The sequence below is a fragment of the Cyanistes caeruleus genome, chromosome 1, assembly GCF_971803275.1.
Source record: "Cyanistes caeruleus chromosome 1, bCyaCae1.hap1.1, whole genome shotgun sequence".
In the NCBI taxonomy this organism is placed as follows: Eukaryota; Metazoa; Chordata; class Aves; order Passeriformes; family Paridae; genus Cyanistes; species Cyanistes caeruleus.
In genome coordinates, this window is record NC_141701.1 from 61,207,936 (window position 1) to 61,227,399 (window position 19,464).

A 19,464-nucleotide genomic window follows, 5' to 3' on the forward strand; every position below is an offset into this window, starting at 1 on the left:
CTGTGAGGAAATAGTAGCTATGGCTTTTTAAATACTGCACTCAAAAAGTAATTGCAATTGAAATTTCAAGCTGTTTCCTTTCTATGTGGAATATCATTGGCTGAATAAGTTTTATAAAAAGGTGTTTATGTAGGAAGAAAAAACCCCAATTTATCATTATTTTAGTCATCTCCTTTAGCTAATTTGTAAATAAGTTCATCTGTACCACTGGCCTCTTTGAGAGTCAGTCAGAATAAGGACCTTTACAGCATATTTAAAACACTGTTATTTCTTAGAGAAAGATATCCAGTATTGTTAAGTGATATAAATTTGGAAACTGAATTATTTTGGTTCTAGATACTATGAGTAAACCTAATGTTCAGTAATTTTTAGAATGCATCTTAATGCTGCTAATTTCTTTTTTTTAAGGTGGGAAGATGATTATAAGCATGAGGTATGTAGAGGCAGTAACTCCACACAAGTGTTCACATACCCACAAGTGTCTCATGTAGCCGTTTCTTTATGCTCGTTTTTCATTTTTCTGGAAAATGCTTACTCTTTGGCTTCATTTACTATTTTATTAATATTGTTGCAGAAGAAATTGAGCTAATGAGTCAGAGTTTTGTGTTTGGCACAGCAGAGGGGAAAAGAATACAATACATTCACCTTAGCTCTCATAAATCCTATTCAAAGCCACTGAGAGTCTCAGAGACAGTGTATCCAGGCCGGGTCTCCCAGCCTGTGCTGCAGTCTCCTCTTCCCTGTTTTGTCCCTCTTCAGATCAAGACTATTCTATACAGAAAGTTTGGTTTAAATATTAAGATAAATCTAAAGATTCACAATCCTTTTTTTTAACTCAAAGGTGGAATTAAAAATGATCACTGAAGCATCTGTCCTGATTAGCTCTAGAGACAAACACTATGAAGTGCCTTGTTTTTATCTTAGTGGTAGAGTTGGTTGTGTAGGCCTTGGGCTGGTCAGGTACTATGCTAAATGCAGCTGAACACTTTAAACATGTTTTTAAAACATGATTTTGCTCGTGAGTGAGGAAAGGCTGGGAAAGATAGCTCCTGTAGGTGTTCTTCCTGGTATTGGCAGTAATGCAGTTGTGTTTGTGTAGCTGCTACCAAACTGATACTGAGGATCTAAGGTTATATGTTTATGGCTCTGACCTAAAATTACATCTTTTCTTCGTGTTGACTTCTTGTTGAATATAAGATTAAAATGTCTGTTCTGTACAAGATATTGCAACAACTGCTGTAAAATTCAGTCCTTTAAATTTTTTTCCCCCTATTCTACAATCCCACAGAATGATCCTATTCGGAAACAGAAAGCTCTGGAGTTCTTGGTATGTATGTAAAATAATTGTGATGAGAGTTGTGAGGTTTCACCGATATGATGCAATGATTATTGTGAAGGAGCCTCTTATTACTGATCAAGCCCATTTCACTGGAACATTAATTTCTATTTTAGTGGACTCTGCCCTGAAAAGTTAGTGCAGCTGTAGCTCAGCTCAGAACAATTGGCTGGATTAAATGTGAGCTCTCAGGAGCCACCCTGACAAGCAGTTTTAATTAGCAGCACTGATGGTGCTCAAGTACTGCTGGCTGCCCATATCTAATGGGATTGTTGATAATGCTGAGCAAGAGGAGCCAGTCTGGTCTGGCTGCTAGAGAGAGCACAGCTGCTGGCCTTGGAGTGATTGGGGAAGTTTTGTCAGTTCTGTTGCTGTTGTCAGTGGCATAGTAAGCCTCAGTTTGTCTTTTGGGTTTATGAAAATACCTGACCATTTGTGTTCACCATTTTACATAAGTCATGTTCTGTACCTAAGGCAATTAGAAAATTCCTTTTGAGTTCAAATTGTGTTTATACGCCCAGATCAGAAGTAGAATGTTTTGAGATGTGTGCTTCATGTCTTCCACACTGTAGTTACTTGTGACTTCAGAAGGAGAGAGAGAGAAAAAGCAAGTCCAAGGATAATTAGCAAGCTACAAAAAAGCTTTGTAGTTAATTGACTTTTATCTACAGGAATCACAGCTATTCCTTACAAAAGACTGCCTATATTCTTTTAACTTATTCTAATCACTTATAAATTTATTTACTTAGTAATCAGCCTGAAGCTTATTTTTATTCAATTTTCTACACAGAAAATACAAATTTTAGGACTTGTGCCCTTCTCCAAAGGGCAACAAAATGTTTATGGACTGACAGTACAGGAGAGAATTCCAGGTTTACATTTTACCTTTTATCAGGCCATAATTCTGTTCCAAATTTTATTTTTTTATATTTTTGTATACATTTATCATATATGCCATATGTTGACCAATAGTATAAATTTGGTTATACCAAAACAAAAGTATAACTTTGATCTGTTTGTGTATATGACTCTTCAGCATCCTAATAACCAATTCTAACCATGTTTTTCGACAGGAGACTTTTCGCATCACCTCAGACTCAGAAGCAACCCTTGTTGTTCACATTACACAGGAACTCATGGAGGCTTTGAGGGCCTTTTGTGAAAAGAGAGCAGCAGTAAGTAACTTGATCTTGTTCAAAGTTATTTTACCATTGGGAGGAAAGGAGTGGTTAAACTGCCAGCCTCTAACAGTTCAGGCATGGGTCAAAACCCCCAGTTAAATGTATTTCAATTTTAGTTTTTAACAATTTCTAAGTAACAAAGCTGTTAATTACTCTCTTAGTATTCCATCATCATGTGTCTGTTTTGGCTTTTCTGTGTATGTCTGTTCTGTCCTGGGCACCACTTTGCTTCTCCACGACAGGTTGTCATCCTTTTTGTGTTGGTCCCCTGCTTAATAGCTTTTGTTCCAAGAACAATGAGGCTTTAAGTGCCACCCAAATGTGCCACTTCTTCCTTTCATGGGCCTGTGGGTAGGTCTCTCTCATAATTTGTAGCTTTGCTCTCAGTTGAGCGTTTTAATCTGTTAAAACTAGGGCAAGATGTCCTTGACTATCTGTTGTTCCTTACAAACCTCCATAGCTTCTTTGCAAAGAGGTTGACTACCTGTGGAAAAAGGAGTCCAAGGAAGGACCAGAATCTGAAAAAATGAATCATTACTCTGGCAGCTGGTTCACAAAATTCAGGATGTGGATTTTTTTTCTGAGAACTGTTTCAGACTGTTTTTTTCAATTGTATATTCTATGTTAGGTGAGCTACAGTAACTCTCTGTGCAAATGCTGCCACTAACACCAGTTAAATATTGTTTCTGTAGCTTTCTCAGCTGGGCCTTCCATTCTGCATTCCCCAGATGGAGGCAGGATTTGCATATGCACCAGTTTTATATTTTAGCCAGGTAATGATAAGAGAGATGAAGCAATCAATTTGAAACAGGAGACATTTTCTTCACCAGACACCTCCTTCTATTCTCCAGACACATACCTCTTCCAAATAACACTTTGGAAAATTGTGGTATGATGTTGTAACAACACACCCCTCATATGGACTTTGCTATCACCTAATATTGTACCTTGCTAACTTTCTATGGGAAATTTGTTGCTTTTTAGAATTTGTGAAGTTCTTAAATCCTTGCATTCGCAAACAGACATTCTGACCTTTTGCTTTACCTAGGATAATTACACCAACAGCGTAGGCCCACTGATGTCAGTACCTCAAGATGAATTTCCAGAAAGGGAAAACATCTCAGAACACTATAGGCCAGATGGAGAATACAAAGGTAATTTAGAAATTTGTTCTATTAGTTTGTTTACTCTGGAGACTGCACAGATTATGAAAATTTATTTTTATGGCTAGCCATAGTGGTTCTTAGCTGGTGTACTGTGTGTCCTCTGAGTCAGTTCAGGATATCATTTTCTGAAGCTTTAATGACTTAACTGTCTGAAAACATTCCTTTCTCACCCTGAACAGTGTTATAGCAGTTAAAGTTATGGAAATTCAAGCAATAACCCTTCGTGATCCATTTACTGTTAGAATTTTTGGGTGAAAAGATGCCAAACTCAGGTAAGACATAAAGGCACTAAAGGGGAAAAGAACAGAAGGATGCATCATAAAATCTCAAAGTAGTTGTATTTGCAGTTGGTATTTTAATATTTCACTAACTTTTAATGCCCTTTATTTATTCAGGAAGTTCTGACTGGAATCAAGGTTTTTTGTCTCAGTATGAAGAGTGTTCTGAAGATTTTTCTTTTGCTCCTGCTCACTCAAACAGTTACCAAGCATATGATGGATCATACTCTTGTCATCTGAGATCCGAAGACTTTGCAATGATGCCTCCACTCAGGGACTCTCCTGCTGTTGAGCCTGATAATCCTGTCAGTGGTATCAGTGAATGGCTGAGACAGCTCAGAAACTCTGTGTCGGTTGCTGGAGCCTCTTCATACACAGCCGGCCCAGTGAAGGAGTATTCAGCAGAATACATATCCAGTGATGTGCAAGGAAGTGAGCTCCTTGATAACAGACTCTCCTTTGGCAGGGAAAATACAAAATGGAGGGATCAACAAGATTCAAGGCATTTAAGTGACCAAGAATTACCCTATCCCAATTCTTCTGCCTCATATCCTTCATCTGCAAGATACTCTACAAACTATGCTTCACAAAACTATTCCTGTTACACGAACAGTGAGTCTGTGAATACTTGTACGTCTTTGGCAAATTCTGGTGTTTCAGAAAGAGGTGGCTCCAGGTGGCACCAGGACACTAGGTGGAATGAGTGGAAGCAGGAATCTAGGTGGAAGCAGGAATCTAGGTGTCAAGAATTCAGGTATCAGAAATCAGGCTACCACAGAGACTGGAGTTCACATCAGGACTCGTTTTGTGGAAGTGGTTCGTACCAAGATCACCAGCAGTTCCGAAACTCAGAAGAGATATTTGATGGAGTTGATGCTGGTCTTGCTCCCAACACTGTGAACAGACTACTAGGAAAGGATGTACCTACAATGACCAGGATGCTCAAACAGTTGGCTCCGTATTATCCAGCACTTCAAAGTAAGATTGTGATTAGTTTGCATCATGTGAAATGAGTCACATCAGCATGGTTACTTTAACATTAGCAGAGATTGCAGATTACAGGAATAGGATGAAAGCTGTTCAGGGGAGTTGAGCTCATTTTGCTCACGTCTGTATCAGCTGAAGAAAGGCATTGTTGCCTCTCTGAGGACACTGTGCCTCCTGGCAACTAGATGGAGCAGTGAGTGGGAGGAGATTCTGATAGCGCAGAAATTTCCTGAAGTGAAAAGTTTGTCCTAGGCCATCTTTTTAACTAGCAGTTTGTATCATGAGTTGTACAGGTTTGCAATGATGGGAGGGGAATGTGTTGGCATAAATTAAAAAATTTTGGAATGCATGCAGAACCAAACCTGGATGGCATTATAAGAGATAATCCAAATGAATCAAAATCCATTGGGACAACAGGAGAAATGTTATCAAAGAGCTGGTTCATTATGTGTCAATTTCTTTTTTCCAGTTACTGTAGAAATAGTCATTAATGTTGAGAATAGTGATATAATATTCAAAATGAGAGTTTCTCCTTTGGAAGTAGATTATGAGAGGGATTTAAAGAGAAGTGGGAGTATGCTACTGCATAGCTGTCATTGGGCATGAGTTTGGACAAATGCAAACTATACATCTGGTACTAGAATTAGTTAATGAATTAGGTAGCTACTTAATAGTAAAACTTCCATTCATATTTACTTATATGAATAAAGTAAAACTTTAAAAAAACTTTTTAAAAGAAAAAGTAAAACTTTTCACATTCTGTATGCTGTATTATGGAAATAATATGAGATAGAACTAACTCTAAATATCTTTATCTCCCTTTCCAGAAATAAATATTCAGACATTCGTCAATGTGCTAATAGAGACTAGAGAGAAAGATTAAGGAGCAACAACAGCTGAACTGGAAACAGATGAAGAGATTTGAGAATTTCCATCACCTGGCTTTCAGGAAAGACACTGTATTTTACTCTCTGTTTGACTGGCTTGAGAAAGGTAAAGGGGAGGTAGGGTTTAAGTTTTTAACATGTAAAATATAGCTGGGACAGGAACTTGCACATAATGGGTGAACATACTATTTTGTTTAGGCTTTTTGTAAAGTATTTGTTATATCTTAGTATATTACAGAAAAAAAATTTTGTTATTTTTTGAAGATACATTAAAATTACTCTGTCAGCAAAAAGCTAATAATCCTTTTAATACCCTTCTCAATTCAGAAGAGAAGAGAAGGTTTACTTTTCTGTTACCTACTTAGGAAGCACATTCATTGAAAATACAGGTTTACTTTTCTTCACACAAATGTAAGGCCAGTTCCATTAATTTGAGGCTTTATAAATAGTGTATTTTTAGAAATTGATACACTATATTTCTGTTTAGACAGAGAAAGGAAAATGTCACAGCAAAGGTATTCTCTGTCTTAATGTGATGTTATATGGGGAACATGTAATCTATACTAGAGGACTGGTATGTAATGGGGCATATTAGTTTCATTTTTGTAGAGGAAGAAATGGTGTGAAATATATGCAGATTTTTTTAATCATGTTGTTCAAAATGAAATAATTATAAATTGTCTTAAAAACTCATTTGGTGGATGGACCTAAAATAAAAATTCTTGATTCTTTCTACTAGCAAAAGCATATTAAGAAATAGAATCCATAAGGCAATCAGGTAAAACAACAGAAAAAAATAAATAAACAAAATGTCATACTAACTGAGTAATACTTACCAGTTCGTGATGTGTATCAGAGCCACATGCTCATGAGCGCCTGGCTTTAGATATCTGCTTTATGTAATTAAAACCAGCTTACATGGAGCTGAAGAAAGGAAGTAAAGTGAGACAGTTTACTCCTGAGTGTCTGTTTTCCTTTTCACTGCTGCATTGTGGACTATCATTTTTCTTCTCACCCATGCCAGAACTGTGTCTCTGTGCATTAAATACTTGTGCTGAAACAGAGTTAGTCTTCATGAGCTGTCATAAAAAATTTTGGATCTTGTTATGTAAATTTTAATAAAAACTCAACAAAACAATTTATTATTGAGCTTGTAAACTCAATTCCCTAATATTTTCCTTCTGTCATTATTTTGTTTCTGCATCTGAATAGATCCACTTTCCTTTTACACTCCTGTTCACTGTATCCTTCAGTGCTCATACTTACTGAAGTGTTGGAGTGGTCTATAGTGTCACACACCTTGTAGTTGTGCCGTATACTTCTATCCTCTGAATTACATAGTCAACCTTCTTGCTTAAAAGGGAAAATTGTTTTTTCTACCACAGGTGTCTGACAGAGTTTTGATGTAAAAGTCCGTAGGCTTGATCAGTTATTATTTAAAATTTACCAGATTAATATTTAAAAAGTTATTTACACAAATGTTACTACCATAGTTTTTTCTCACAGAAAGTGTAGTGCAACTAAAATTTTGAAACTGTATAAAAAAATGTTGCTAGAAAATGTTACTGCTGCAACTCTGTCAATTCAAGCTAAAACCTTTTCATTTGAGGTTGCTGCAGAGAACTCTTTTTCCCATTTGTCACTCTCTTCTGGATTTTACTGCCATCACTGTATACCCTAGTGGCATACAGCAGCTGGATGACCTCCACCCAACTTAGATGCTCTTTCCACCTACATGTTCTGTTCTTTTTTCTTCTGAGCAAGTTATTGTCCCTCCTTTGTTGTTGTGCAGAGTCCTGCATTAGGGAAACAGTTCTTGCATTTTGAAATGGAGTTGGAGTAGTTATCCAATTAAGTAGTTATCAAATTAAGCATTGATTTACTAAAGCTTTCCGGAACTGAGTGCTGAGTACTTCTTAATCCCAAGAAAACCCTTTGCCCTATCTTGCTCCTATGTCGTATGTAATTGGAGCAGAACTCTGTCTAGACTCCAACCTTCTTCAAGAAACAACTTCACAAAGTAGGTCTTGATAGCCTACAGAGCAGCACTGGATACTTGGCACCTATCAGCACCAAAGCAGCTACATCACAGGCTTTGGCATGGAGGCAATAGTTTTCAGAATGCAACTGAGCCCTTGGAGCAAATTTCCAATTTCCTTAAAAAGCCAGTGACAAAAATCCAGACAGGAACATGTCTTGGATTCGGGATAAATGGTCTACTTTTAGCCAGTTTCTTGGTCTGTGGTGTACCTGCTTTGACAATTTAGAAGTATGTTTCCCACTGGGACAAGAGTTGTTCCAAACCAGAGCCACCTTGATGATTCTCTGCATCAGTTATGCTCCTTTAGGAAGTGCTGAAGCCAGCTGTTCTGCACCAAGGACAGTGAAATACAACAGGGCCAACTGGACATGGAGACATCCTTCAGGGGAGACAACATGGGAAGTTTCTCAGATTCCAGCTTTTTAGTTTGTACCTTGGACTTGCTAATACTCCGCAAAATGCTTCCCAGAATTACTGGATTTTATGTGGGTGTATGATCCAAAGGGACAGATTCCTCAGTGTGAAAAAAAACAGGGCAGCTCTTTTGAGCTCAGAAATTTGGGGTTCTTCTGGTTTGTTTCTGGAGAGGACATATATAGTTATTATCTCAGCCTTTTAGGGAGGGAAGGTTCAAAGAGTAACTTGTGGAAATCTTTTTCCCTTGTTTTCTTCAACGTAAGTTAACTTTCATAGCTGTTGAATGAGGTGGCTTCCGACAGTGGGTGTTATTCCTGATCTCCCTCCTCACCCAAGATCAGTTCCTTGCCTTTTGGGTGATGACACCCAAAGTGCTTTGGGAGCACTCCTTGTCTCATGCTATGGGGGCCATTGGTTTTTCCCCACGTATTTTACACCAAAAGAGCAGTCAGAGTGTTGCTGAGCTGTCACAAAGGGTCCGATTATCACTTGACAAATAGTAGCAGTTTTTCTGCATGACAGATATTCGATAACAGTCGCATAGTTGCCACTTTGCAGCCTTTACCCTGCCTTTACCCTGACACCAGACACCCTACTGTGGGTGAGATGCAGAATCACAGAACAATCTAATTTGGAAAGAGTCCACAAGGATCACCAAGTCAGCTCTTCAGAGAATGGACCATACAGGGATTGAAGGTGTGACCTTGTTGTTATTTGTACCATTCTCTGACCATCTGAGCCAATCTCAGGGTCATCTGGAAGTAACTCTTTTTTTTGGTTGCTTCAGAGTTATTGCAAGAGATGGCATGTAACAGGAATCAGTCATTGTCTTGCTTGAATTTTTCTACTCTCTCTCATTTGCTGTAAATGGTGAGATGTAAAGTTATGAGAATGTCTGACTGTCACTTCAAGGCCACTTCAAATAATTGCTCCAGCACAAAAAGGAAGACTTCCGATGTTAAATGAGACAAGTAAGCAAAGGGAGTTGTATCCAGAGTTCATTTTTGTGGGAACTTATCAAGGGAGATGCAGTAAGACCTTCTTCACAGGTGTGAAGAAGTTGTATTTGAAGCCATCCCATGGATATCCTGAAAAAAGGAGGCAGCTAGAAAATGAAATTTAAAAAGGCCACCCAACTGGAGAGATCCCTGAATCGTAGAAGAGAAGAATACAGAAATAAAATCACCATCCCCATTAAGCTGTACAAAAGTGATATAGACTGAAAGTTGACCTAGTATTTTTACTTAATTTTAAATTCTGTATTAAAAATTAATACATTAAACTCTTATAAAAGTAAGGCACATGCAAAACATGTTGTGCAACTTCTGGCTTTCAACTGATATAAACTAACAAGCATTATTTTAATTTGGCATTTCTAAAGAGTCATTTTTCCCATGCATGATATGTGTAAGAGGTAATGTTTAACATTATACCAGTTAAATCTAGATTCTGTGCTACAGTAAGCAGAGATGGTCATATCATACAATAATACAAAATAAAAACCAACTCAAGTACAGATTCTGATGGTGATTACCAACATACAAAATTTAAGAATGTGATGTTACATCCATTATAATACATCAGTTATCTTGTTCAGTAGAGGATGATTTGCCAACTCCAGTCTGTGTAATGCCAGTATGCGATTCCTGGTTATCGGTGTCATACGATGCTGAAGACCATGGAAAGATACTGCTCGTAGGACACCTGAATCCAGCCATCCTGATCAGTATCATACCTTCGGAACACATCTGTCAGCCTCTGCAGAGGAGAGAAAAAAATAATGGACATTTTTGTACTGGGGGAAGGTTCAGACTGCCACATAGTCCCCTTGGTACCTGGGCTTCTACAGCTTTATGAACCCTTTCTATTCATTCCCCCCTGTAGCCATTTTACAGTCTAATACACAAAGACAGCTCACTGCAATAATGATGCAATACCTGAGGCTACCTAGGCACTTCTTTATAGACCAGAGAGCTTTTTATAACTGTCTTTAAAGCAGGGGGAACAACAATGCAACATCCGAGTCATGTGGAAAGAGAATCCAGTGCATACCTTGTGCATATCTCATGTTCTAGGCAAATATGCTTTGTGTGGCATTGCTATCTGAGCTGTCTCTGTATAACCCAAGAGATGCCAGGCAATACAGACAAAGGACCCAGCACGGTTTCGTTAACATCAGCTGAGTGATATACTCCATTTCAAAGCCCTTTTTAGCAGAGTTCAAGACTGTAACTAATTATAATTATCTTATATCAAATACAATAAAAAAGAATACAAAGGTGACTGATGAGTCTAACAGAGATGCTACTTTTACAGGGAACTGCCTGCCATTCCATGTTCCCTCTCTCTTGCTCTCTGTGTTACTGAAAGGTTGGGAGGTTTTTTCCTGTACTTCTACCATTTTCCCTGCAGGAATAGCTCTGAAGTCTGTATTAAACTAACAGACATTGTAAAACATTGATACTATTTTACACTTTTTTATCCCTCACTCATTATATCAAATTTACTGGAGATGCAAAGGAATTACTAATGAAGACCAATACATGAAGATGTTTCTAGCACTTGTCATATATTTAGTTCAAATGACCTGTTATAAATAAAAGCAAGTTCTAGATCCACTGTTAAGGTGAGAACCAGAAAAGCTTCAGAAAAGATATTTTTTTAATTAATTTTAGACATCAAAGTACATCTCCTTTCTTACCTGTAGAACAACACAGCACTGAATAAAATCATCAAAAGCAACTTGTCCTCTTCCTTGTCTGTCAAATTTCCGAATAAGGATATCGTAGAATTGATCAGACAGTCGGTAACCTTGGAAGAAGAGAAATACTTTAAAAGGTTTCAATTACTGCAGTCCTTCTATAAAAAGAACAAGGTTGTTTAGCAGGCATGTGTAACAAAACCAGAAAACAGGAGTTACAATGATTTTTTTCCTTAAACGTCTCTATTAAACTAAAATGCATGCAGTAAAACCCATGCTTTATAATAATTATATACAGAGTCACAGTAAATATAATGACAGATTAAGGTGACTGTTTGAATGAGGGAATAGTTTAGGGCTGCAGCTCAAGTCCTTACAAGTGAAGTGACTGAATGAAAGTTCCTTAGCCATCAGAATGCTCTCACAGCACAGACAGCTGGCCTTGTTTTGAAAAGTGGCAAGTTCTATCAAGTAACCTTTAAGTTCAGACTTTGCCTGAAGCATTGGTAATGCTCTCAGAGTGTGTCACAGAGGAGACTGGAACTGGATGTGTCAGGAAATGCGTGGAATGTTTTCCTTTTTCACTGTTTAAGGAAAGAACTTTAAAAAACATGTGCCTATGACAAGGACATTGTTAAAAGGTACCTTGTACCTAAAAGGAGAGCTGCCCTTCACCTGCCTCATTTTCAGTCACATTTGTCAGAGCAGTACAGTTCTGCAACAGCACCACTACACAGCTCATTCTATGACATAACCCAGTCATAAAAACTGTAATTACTAATGAATTACCAAAACCTGTTAGTGCTTGCTTTAGTTCATTTTTGTCAATCATTCCGGAATTGTCTCTGTCATACGTTCGAAAGACATTCTGCCAGTCTGTGACGTATTTCCAAACTCCTGTGAATTCATTGAAGTTCACACCCCCTTTGTTTTCTCTGTCAAACATGCCTGAAATAAAAAGTAAGAAACACATATAAAACTCCTCAGCAAGATCTACCAGGACCTTAAGTAGATAGCAAGAGTGCTCTGTGGAAGGTACTGAAGAGAGAAAATAAACTGCTAAAATGCAAGTGGTAATTTGTAAAGTTCTTTGAAGAACTTTAAAGAAAAAGCAAGCAGTCGTCCACTGAAGGAAAAAACAATAAAGCAAGATAAAAGTACCAGAATAAATCACAGAATGTTTATTTTTAATAAATAAAATTTAATTTTCAGTTTTAATTTAAATTCGCTTTTAATTTTCAGTTCTAAAATACTGTGGGCTTGATTGATCATCCAGTGATAAATCAAAATGGACAGAGGGGTGAACTGTTCCTTTCTAAGGACACATTAAAAAGTCTTACATAATTTCCAAGAGTGCTGGGATGTTCATCTGCATTTGACTTACTGATACTGTTCTCTTTATACAATGTCACCCAGTGATGGAGCTCAGACTGCTGCTGAACACTTATTTAAAACAAAGCAAACAATGTAGTCCTTGGATTTATGAACTATGTGATAGAAAAGATTTGATTTGTGATTAAATCTTCATCCTTCTACCACCATCACCTTCCACATTACCGGCAATTAGTTTAGACACTAACAGAATTCAAGCATTGTAAAGCTTCTGTTTGGTATTTTTGGAGTAAAACATAAGCTTAAATTCAAGACAGGAAAAACTACTTCCCAAGACAATTCATGTCATATCTTTTCAGAAAATTTAAAGTAACAAATCTTCTCATACATAAGTTACATTTATTATCTAATCAATTATGCAGTAACATTTTCTTAGGCTACTTTGACAAGTGCACATGTGTATATGCAAAGGGCATTTCTCTCTTAATCAAAAGGGAAAATAATTTTACTACTGCTGAGCACTCAGAGGGAAAATAAAACCAGTGTAGCAATTGAGAGCATTCTCAATCATCTGAACAGATCACAAAACAGTATCTTAGGACTATGTCACACCACACTCACCAAGAATTGACCTGACTGTTGCTGGATTAAATGGAGTCCATGTGCCTGAAACAGAAAGAATTACTTAGCTGAGAATTAAGAATTCCTCAATGTTTTAAAAAAAGGCAACAAACCAAACAAACAAATCAGTTAAGAACATTGAATTCAGAGCTATGTGACATGGAGCTGGCATATTAAAAAATAAGGCTGCTTGGAAGTAAGGAAGTCTCACCATTCAGAGATGACTTCAAATCAGTGCTTTACAAATACTGCACAGAAACCAGCACTTTTAAGGCTGCAAAAAAACGTAACAAACCTTGGAAGATCAAAGAAGGACATTTTCATCCCAGGCTGTCAGGAAGTATTGGATAAAAGGCAAGATCTAAACTGAAGTACCTCTTTTCTACTGACAGGAGCAAAAGTGTTCTAAATTGTAACTCAATCAAGGCCTCATATCTGTTCCTCAGTAAAAAAACATCTGCTCATTTCCTTTTTACAGGACTACTCCAGGGCATTTAGCTTCAGACAGAAGTAAAAAGAAAGGGTTCCCAACATTGCATAACCATACATTGCAGTTTAGAGTTGTTTAGTACAAATCCCAACTCCACTGCTAAAACAATTAAGTGTTAGTTTGAGTTAGTATTTTTAGACCAAAAAATGTTGCTGCTTGAAAGGGCCTGAGCAGTAATTATCTGGAGAGGAGCTCTGTACTTCTCTGAGTATTCAGAGGCTTGTCATTATGAAATAGTTTTCACTTGGTTGAGAGCATTCCCAAATGCTAGGAAGGACTAAGCTTTAAACAAAGATGAATCCTGTGCCTTATCTAGAGTTTCACCATCGATTCTCCAGAGCCTGTGAAGGAACCAGGAGGACGAAGCAGCACGTAATTAACCGGCTGCGGTTGCCTGCACGGACCCAGGGAGTCAGTGAGCCGAGGGCACTGCAGAGGCGCTCCCAGGGATGTGTGTGTCAGCTGACCACAAATCCCAGCAGAAGGGCTGAGCTGGGATCTGGCACCTTGGCTTTGCAGGGTCACCGGCAGTGGTGTAACTCTACAGGGAGAGCCCTGCACTGTAGGCAGGCCCTGTGGCTATTTGCACATAAAGAGAAACGTAAGCAGAGGAAGAGGAGAGGACAAATGGCTCTGAAAATGCTGAAGCAGTATTTTAGACAGAGAATATCAGTACCTTAGAGCTGTGTGCCTCTTCAAAAAAATAGTGGATTTAATAAGGCACCAGTATTTAACACTGAACAGAACAAGAGGAAAATGCAAAAACACAGTCTTTAACTTATTTCATCTTGAAATATTCAAGTGACTCACACAGCCATCACAGAGTGAAATCTGAGCAACTCCAGAGGTGAAGAACTGCATTGACTTCAACCTATTCCAATAAACAGTGAAGACTGTCCCTGTCTCTCCTCTCCTGACTCTAGTATTAACTTCCCACAGCAGCACAGAAGAAAACAAGAAGGAAATGAAGGATTTTATTGTGCAAACAGACAAAATGATGATGAGCCCCTCCCAGGTAAGCACACTCTTTTCCGCATAAACAGGTTGAAAATGTCAAATTGTTAAAAACCACACTGAACTTCAAATGTCAATAAGCATGATGCAGACTTTTAAAATGTTTTAGAAATAAACATATAACATTATTTTAGCCCATGTTAAATTGCAGGACAGCCATGCACAATCACCCACTCAAGGATGTATTTTTAAAATAATATAGTGAATTGTTAGTGACTTTGGTGTACAAGGTCTAGAATCTCTTGGAATGCAAGGAGCTTACAGTTCTGTAAATATTTTGTCTAACACTTGGTAGGCATTCTTCATAACTGCAAAGCACTGAAACTGCTAATCTACACTGTAAATAAGGAAAGAAAGGAGCTCAGATAGTCATCACTGCCTAGTACCCTTAAATTCAATCATATGAGGAGATATTTAAAATAAGTAAAATAAAAAATGGCAGGTTCATATAAGAAATTATTTAAAATATATAAAATTTAAAACAGCAGGTACAATTTAAAATTACAGTTTCTCACAGTTCTAAACAGCACTGTAATCTAAACGAAAATGATGACTTAATTTAACTTACTTTTTGCTGAAGATTTTATTCAAAATTTTGATTATGGATCAGGTCTGGCAGCCACAACACATTGCTTTTAATTTATAAGATACATTATTAAACAAATCTTCTAGTAAATCCACTTCAGTTACAAGACTGCAGTTTTACTGAATAGAACTTTATACATTTATTTCAAATTAGGCAATTACTGACAAAAATGGGCCCTTCAGCCTGTGTGTGCTGCAGTTCACAACATCAGTTTTAGCCCTTCTCAGTCACAAAGCACAGGAGGGATAAAGGAATAAACTCTGGGACAAGGGGAACTTGGTGTGGACTCAAAGGCAGACAAACAGCCTGAATATGCCCTTTTTCAGATTTCCAAACAGAAAAAAACCCCACAGAGTACAACCCTACCCATCCTGAGTCATGGTAGAAAAGTAAAAATAGGCTATAGAAAAATGATTCATTTTTTTTTTTAAATTTTGTTTCCCTGAGTTATTTAACAATACCCTAGTTATTCTTTGAGTATTACAACAAGGAACTGACAGACTGCTAGAAAGTTTTAATACTAGATCTAGGGTGCATCCTTCTACTCTGTTAGGAAAAACCCCAAACATACTTTACTTCCTGCACCATACTGTATGAAGAATAAATGATTCACAATGAAAAGGCTGGTAAACGGATTGGCCCAGGTCATACACTGATACTGGTTAAAAAAAAAAAGGCTTCAGTAGTGATGAGCAAAGAATATATGAATCACTGGTTATGATTTCTAGGAAGCAGAGCTGGGAGAAAAATAAAGGAATGTGCACGCCCTCATTCTTCAGAATACAGACCACTAATAGTTACAATAGATACTTAGTTTAAAACAAACAAACAAAAAATCACAAAGATTGTTATTTTTTTCCTTTCCCAGCCTTTTGCTGTAGATTAAATAGAAATTAGTGAGTGGTAGGAACACTTCCCACTCCCTTCCATACAAAGAATGATGGCTCAAGTAATCACACTCTCACAACAAATTTATCATGAAGTTCACAATGAACTATCTCGCTGCTCCTTTACAGACTTACCATTGGATAATGCCTGTTGAAGTTCATTATCAGATATTATTCCACTCCTGTCTTTATCAACTCTGGGAAAAAAAGAGAAACAACAACACAAAATAAGGTAGTAAGCTTTATATGGCTGAAACTAATAGGTTCCACTTACTGAAGACTTCAACATTCTGGTTCTTACTCACCAGATGATATTACTATTTTCCTGAAAAATCTCTGGAACATGACAAAAGCTCCAAAGAAAACTGCAAGACTTGCTTATGAGTGAAGAGACACACAGAAACACACACTGACAATTGAACAGTTTTGGGTATGCTCTGCACAAGAAAGTATTTTTATTTATTTCTGTTTAAGAGAACTGCAGAGCACACATGCTGGTTATATCCCCAGAATCCCTAATGCCACAGTAGTAAGCTATTTGTTTCGCAAACTGGAGCAACAGGTTTGTCACCCAGACTCCCTCACGTGTTGTCTGTGGAGAGAAAGTCACTAATGTGACCAAAGTACCAAAAGACTCAATTGAATGTGGGGCCTTGACCCTGCAAAGGGGTTCAAAGGGGAAAAAGCACAGGCAGTTTCCAGCTTCCATTGAGCCTTCACAGTCCACTGTCTTAATGATTCAAGTTCTATACCAAAATTAATGAATTAAATAATTTCTGTACAAATAAAGAATGATCATGCCTTTAGAAGGGTGTCTGAAAGTGGTGGGGACTTCCCTCCATTTCATACAAGGACGTTTCCATTTCACTGTTTTCATTTCCCCTCATTTATTACAACTCCAAAGCAGAGTTCATCCCTGTTCACAGAAGCTGATTTCCTTTAGTTCTTGCTGCCTTTTTCTAAACACTTCCAGTTCATTCTGTTGCTTCCTTCCTCATCTCCAAGAATTATGTAACCTGCATGCAATACTAAAACTGCAGGCATAAATTGCAAAGATTTCAATTACAAATAGATATTTCCCCTTTTTAATCTCAGTTTCTTGTCTTAGTACTTGCAAATAGTACTTAGTAAATGTGAACATTTTTTACCTTTTATGAGCTGCTACCAAGTGCTAAGCTGATATTTGCAGGAAAATGCATTATGACCTACTTATCTTGCTCCTGAGCATCATCAGTCAGCACATTCCTTTTATAAACAAAATTATGCAAAATTAGAATGGGTTTTCTTCATGGACAACAGATTCCTACTCTGGATTCTACCTGACATATAGGGATCACCTGTCATACAGGGATCATGATCTGGCCATGACAAGCTGACACAGCCCAGTCATTCAGGACTGTAAGGTGCTCCTGCAAACTTTCACAGGCCTCAGTTACTGCAGGAATCAGCAAATCTCTCCTGACCATTCACCCTCTTTTCACAGAATCACAGAACCACAGGATGGTATGGGTTGAAAGGGACCTTAAAGATCATCAAGTTCCAACCCCTCAGCTGTGGGCAGGGACACCTTCAATTACACCAGATGGCTCAGAGTTTCATCCAGCCTGGCCTTAAACACTTCCAGGGATGGGGCAGCCAGAGCTTCTCTGGGCAATCTGTTCCAGTGCCTCACCACGCCCACAGTATAAAACTTCTTCCCACCATCCAATCTAAACTTACTCTCTTTTTCCCAGCTGCTTCCAAACAGATTACATAAAGATCCCAGGAGAGCTCCATCTGTCAGTGTGGCGTATGACCACACACACACACCCTTCAGTCAGTTTTCCATCCACTGAAGAAGGCTTCCATTCATTCCACATTTATGGAATTTCTTCAAGGGCCTTTTGATAGTGTCAGGAGGATTTGTGAAAAGCATATAAATTATATGAATTGCTCCAATTCTAGCCATTATATCCATATCCAATCCTTACCAAACACAGTCCAGGATTTACATAGCAGTCTGCCAGAAAAAATATTTTCAACAAAACCCATGCAACTCTCCTAACTACATTATTTAATTTATTTTTTTTTTTTCTGATTTTCCTGGTGCAGAAGTCAGCTTGTTGATCTGTTTCTTTCTGAGCCCTTTAAAAAGAGAAATGGCTTCATGCATGCCTCTGCCGAGTCCTGACGAAGTTTTTACAGTAGGCTGGGTAGGTAAGCTGCTGCATTCCTGAGTCACTCCGTAAATATCAGCCAGTTTTAGAAACTTAGTACTGTTTGTCTACTGCTTAACCTCTTCTTGCTGCTGCTTGTGTCAGAGGATCTGTCTTGACTCATCTCCCATAAAAATGGACCCAACGTAGGCACCTCCCCAGTTTCCTCAACGTGACATAATTGGGAAATCTCCTCTGGCTTCTTCACTGATAGGATCTTGCCAGTCTGTTTAGCACAAGCTTGCTAACTCCCTTGCAGGTCCCTCTGCTCCAGGTGAACTCAAGAGAATACTTCACGGAATCATTCAGATCGGAAAAGGCCTCTGAGCTCATCAGGTCCAACCTATGACCCAACACCACCGAGTCAACCAGCCCATGGCACTGAGTGCCACGTCCCGTCTTCCCTTCAACACCTCCAGGGACGCTGACTCCACCACCTCCCTGGGCAGCCCATTCCGATGTCCAATCACCCCCGCTGAGAAGAAATTCTTCCCGATATCCAACCTAAACGTCCCCTGGTGCAGCTGTGTCTCCTCGTTGTCTTTAAGAGTCTTCCTTTAACATTTATCAGTTTCCTTTTTACAAGCCTGCCCTGTAGCGCTACACTGACCCTCCAGACTTCACTGTCCTTTCCGCAGTCTCAGGTTAAAAATTACTCCAGCGCTTTCAAGGTTACCTTCTGGCTCCCATCAATCCCCTTTACCCCCTTTATAAAATACAGCCACGTTTATTCCTCCTCAACCCTTTACCACAGATTCCTCCCACGGGGAAACCACCGCGATGTTTACAGCGCTGCCCGGCGCCCCGGCAGCCAAACCCCGCGGTGCCCGGACTGCCGCGGCAGCCGACCCGCTTCCGGCACTCCCCGTTCCCGCTGCGGCCCTCGGGCTCACCTCTGGAACACGTTCCACAGGAAGGAGGGGTCGGGCAGGGGGGCGCCGCCGCCGCCGTTGGGCCGGTGCTGGTACCCCGCCGCCATGGCCCCCGCGCGCGCCTGCCCCGCGCGCCTGCCCCGCGCGCCACCGCCGCCGGCCGCCCCTGACGCAGCGCGCCCGTGACGTCACGGCCGGGCGGGGGCGCGCGCCCCGCCCCGCCCCGCCCCGCCGCGCGGAGGGGAATCCCGAGCGGAGCCGAATCCCGAGCAGAGGGGAATCCCGAGCGGAGCCGAATCCCGAGCGGAGCCGAATCCCGAGCAGAGGGGAATCCCGAGCGGAGCCGAATCCCGAGCGGAGCCGGCGCGCGGCCGCCCCGTTCCCGCGGCGCGGGGCGGGAACAACTCCGGCCGCGGCCGCCGGGGGGCACCGAGGCGGGGCTGCGGCACGGCCTTAGCGCGGCGCGCAGGGCG

The 19,464-nt window shown here is 39.5% G+C and overlaps 2 protein-coding genes across 7 annotated transcripts in view; one reads left to right on the forward strand and one right to left on the reverse strand.

Annotated features, from left to right (window-relative positions):
- The window catches only part of LOC111925296 (uncharacterized), a 28,307-nt gene extending 21,334 nt beyond the window's left edge, over window positions 1-6,973 (forward strand). For all 5 annotated transcript variants that reach the window (XM_086895611.1, XM_086895616.1, XM_086895596.1 and 2 more), the window contains 6 exons: window positions 409-433; window positions 1,289-1,327; window positions 2,410-2,511; window positions 3,566-3,671; window positions 4,079-4,939; window positions 5,776-6,973. In XM_086895611.1, the coding sequence (XP_086751737.1) occupies window positions 409-433; window positions 1,289-1,327; window positions 2,410-2,511; window positions 3,566-3,671; window positions 4,079-4,939; window positions 5,776-5,831 (1,189 nt within the window). In that variant the 3' untranslated portion in view covers window positions 5,832-6,973. The remainder of the gene's footprint in view (window positions 1-408; window positions 434-1,288; window positions 1,328-2,409; window positions 2,512-3,565; window positions 3,672-4,078; window positions 4,940-5,775) is intronic.
- A 2,540-nt stretch (window positions 6,974-9,513) lies between these two features.
- On the reverse strand, window positions 9,514-19,165 carry PDCD6 (programmed cell death 6). Of its 2 annotated transcripts, none has more exons than XM_023921725.2 (6): window positions 19,013-19,165; window positions 16,060-16,121; window positions 12,948-12,992; window positions 11,790-11,942; window positions 10,995-11,104; window positions 9,514-10,051 (listed from the first exon to the last, which is right to left on the reverse strand). In XM_023921725.2, exons 1-6 carry the CDS (start codon window positions 19,096-19,098, stop codon window positions 9,953-9,955), a joined length of 555 nt encoding a protein of 184 aa, XP_023777493.2. In that variant the 5' UTR covers window positions 19,099-19,165; the 3' UTR covers window positions 9,514-9,952. The 2 variants fall into 2 exon arrangements, with proteins under 2 accessions (XP_023777493.2, XP_023777491.2); XM_023921723.2 differs by having other exon boundaries at window positions 11,784-11,942.
- Between the last annotated feature and the right edge of the window lie 299 nt (window positions 19,166-19,464).

Coding starts and splice junctions, on each gene's coding strand:
- PDCD6 (XM_023921723.2), bottom strand. CDS start 19,098: ATGGCGGCGGGGTACCAGCACCGGCCCAACGGCGGCGGCGGCGCCCCC. Junction 11,943..12,947: donor AACAGTCAGGTCAATTCTTG/GTGAGTGTGGTG, acceptor TTTTTATTTCAG/GCATGTTTGACAGAGAAAAC. Junction 11,105..11,783: donor GCAAGCACTAACAGGTTTTG/GTAATTCATTAG, acceptor TCTTCTTCCAAG/GTTACCGACTGTCTGATCAA.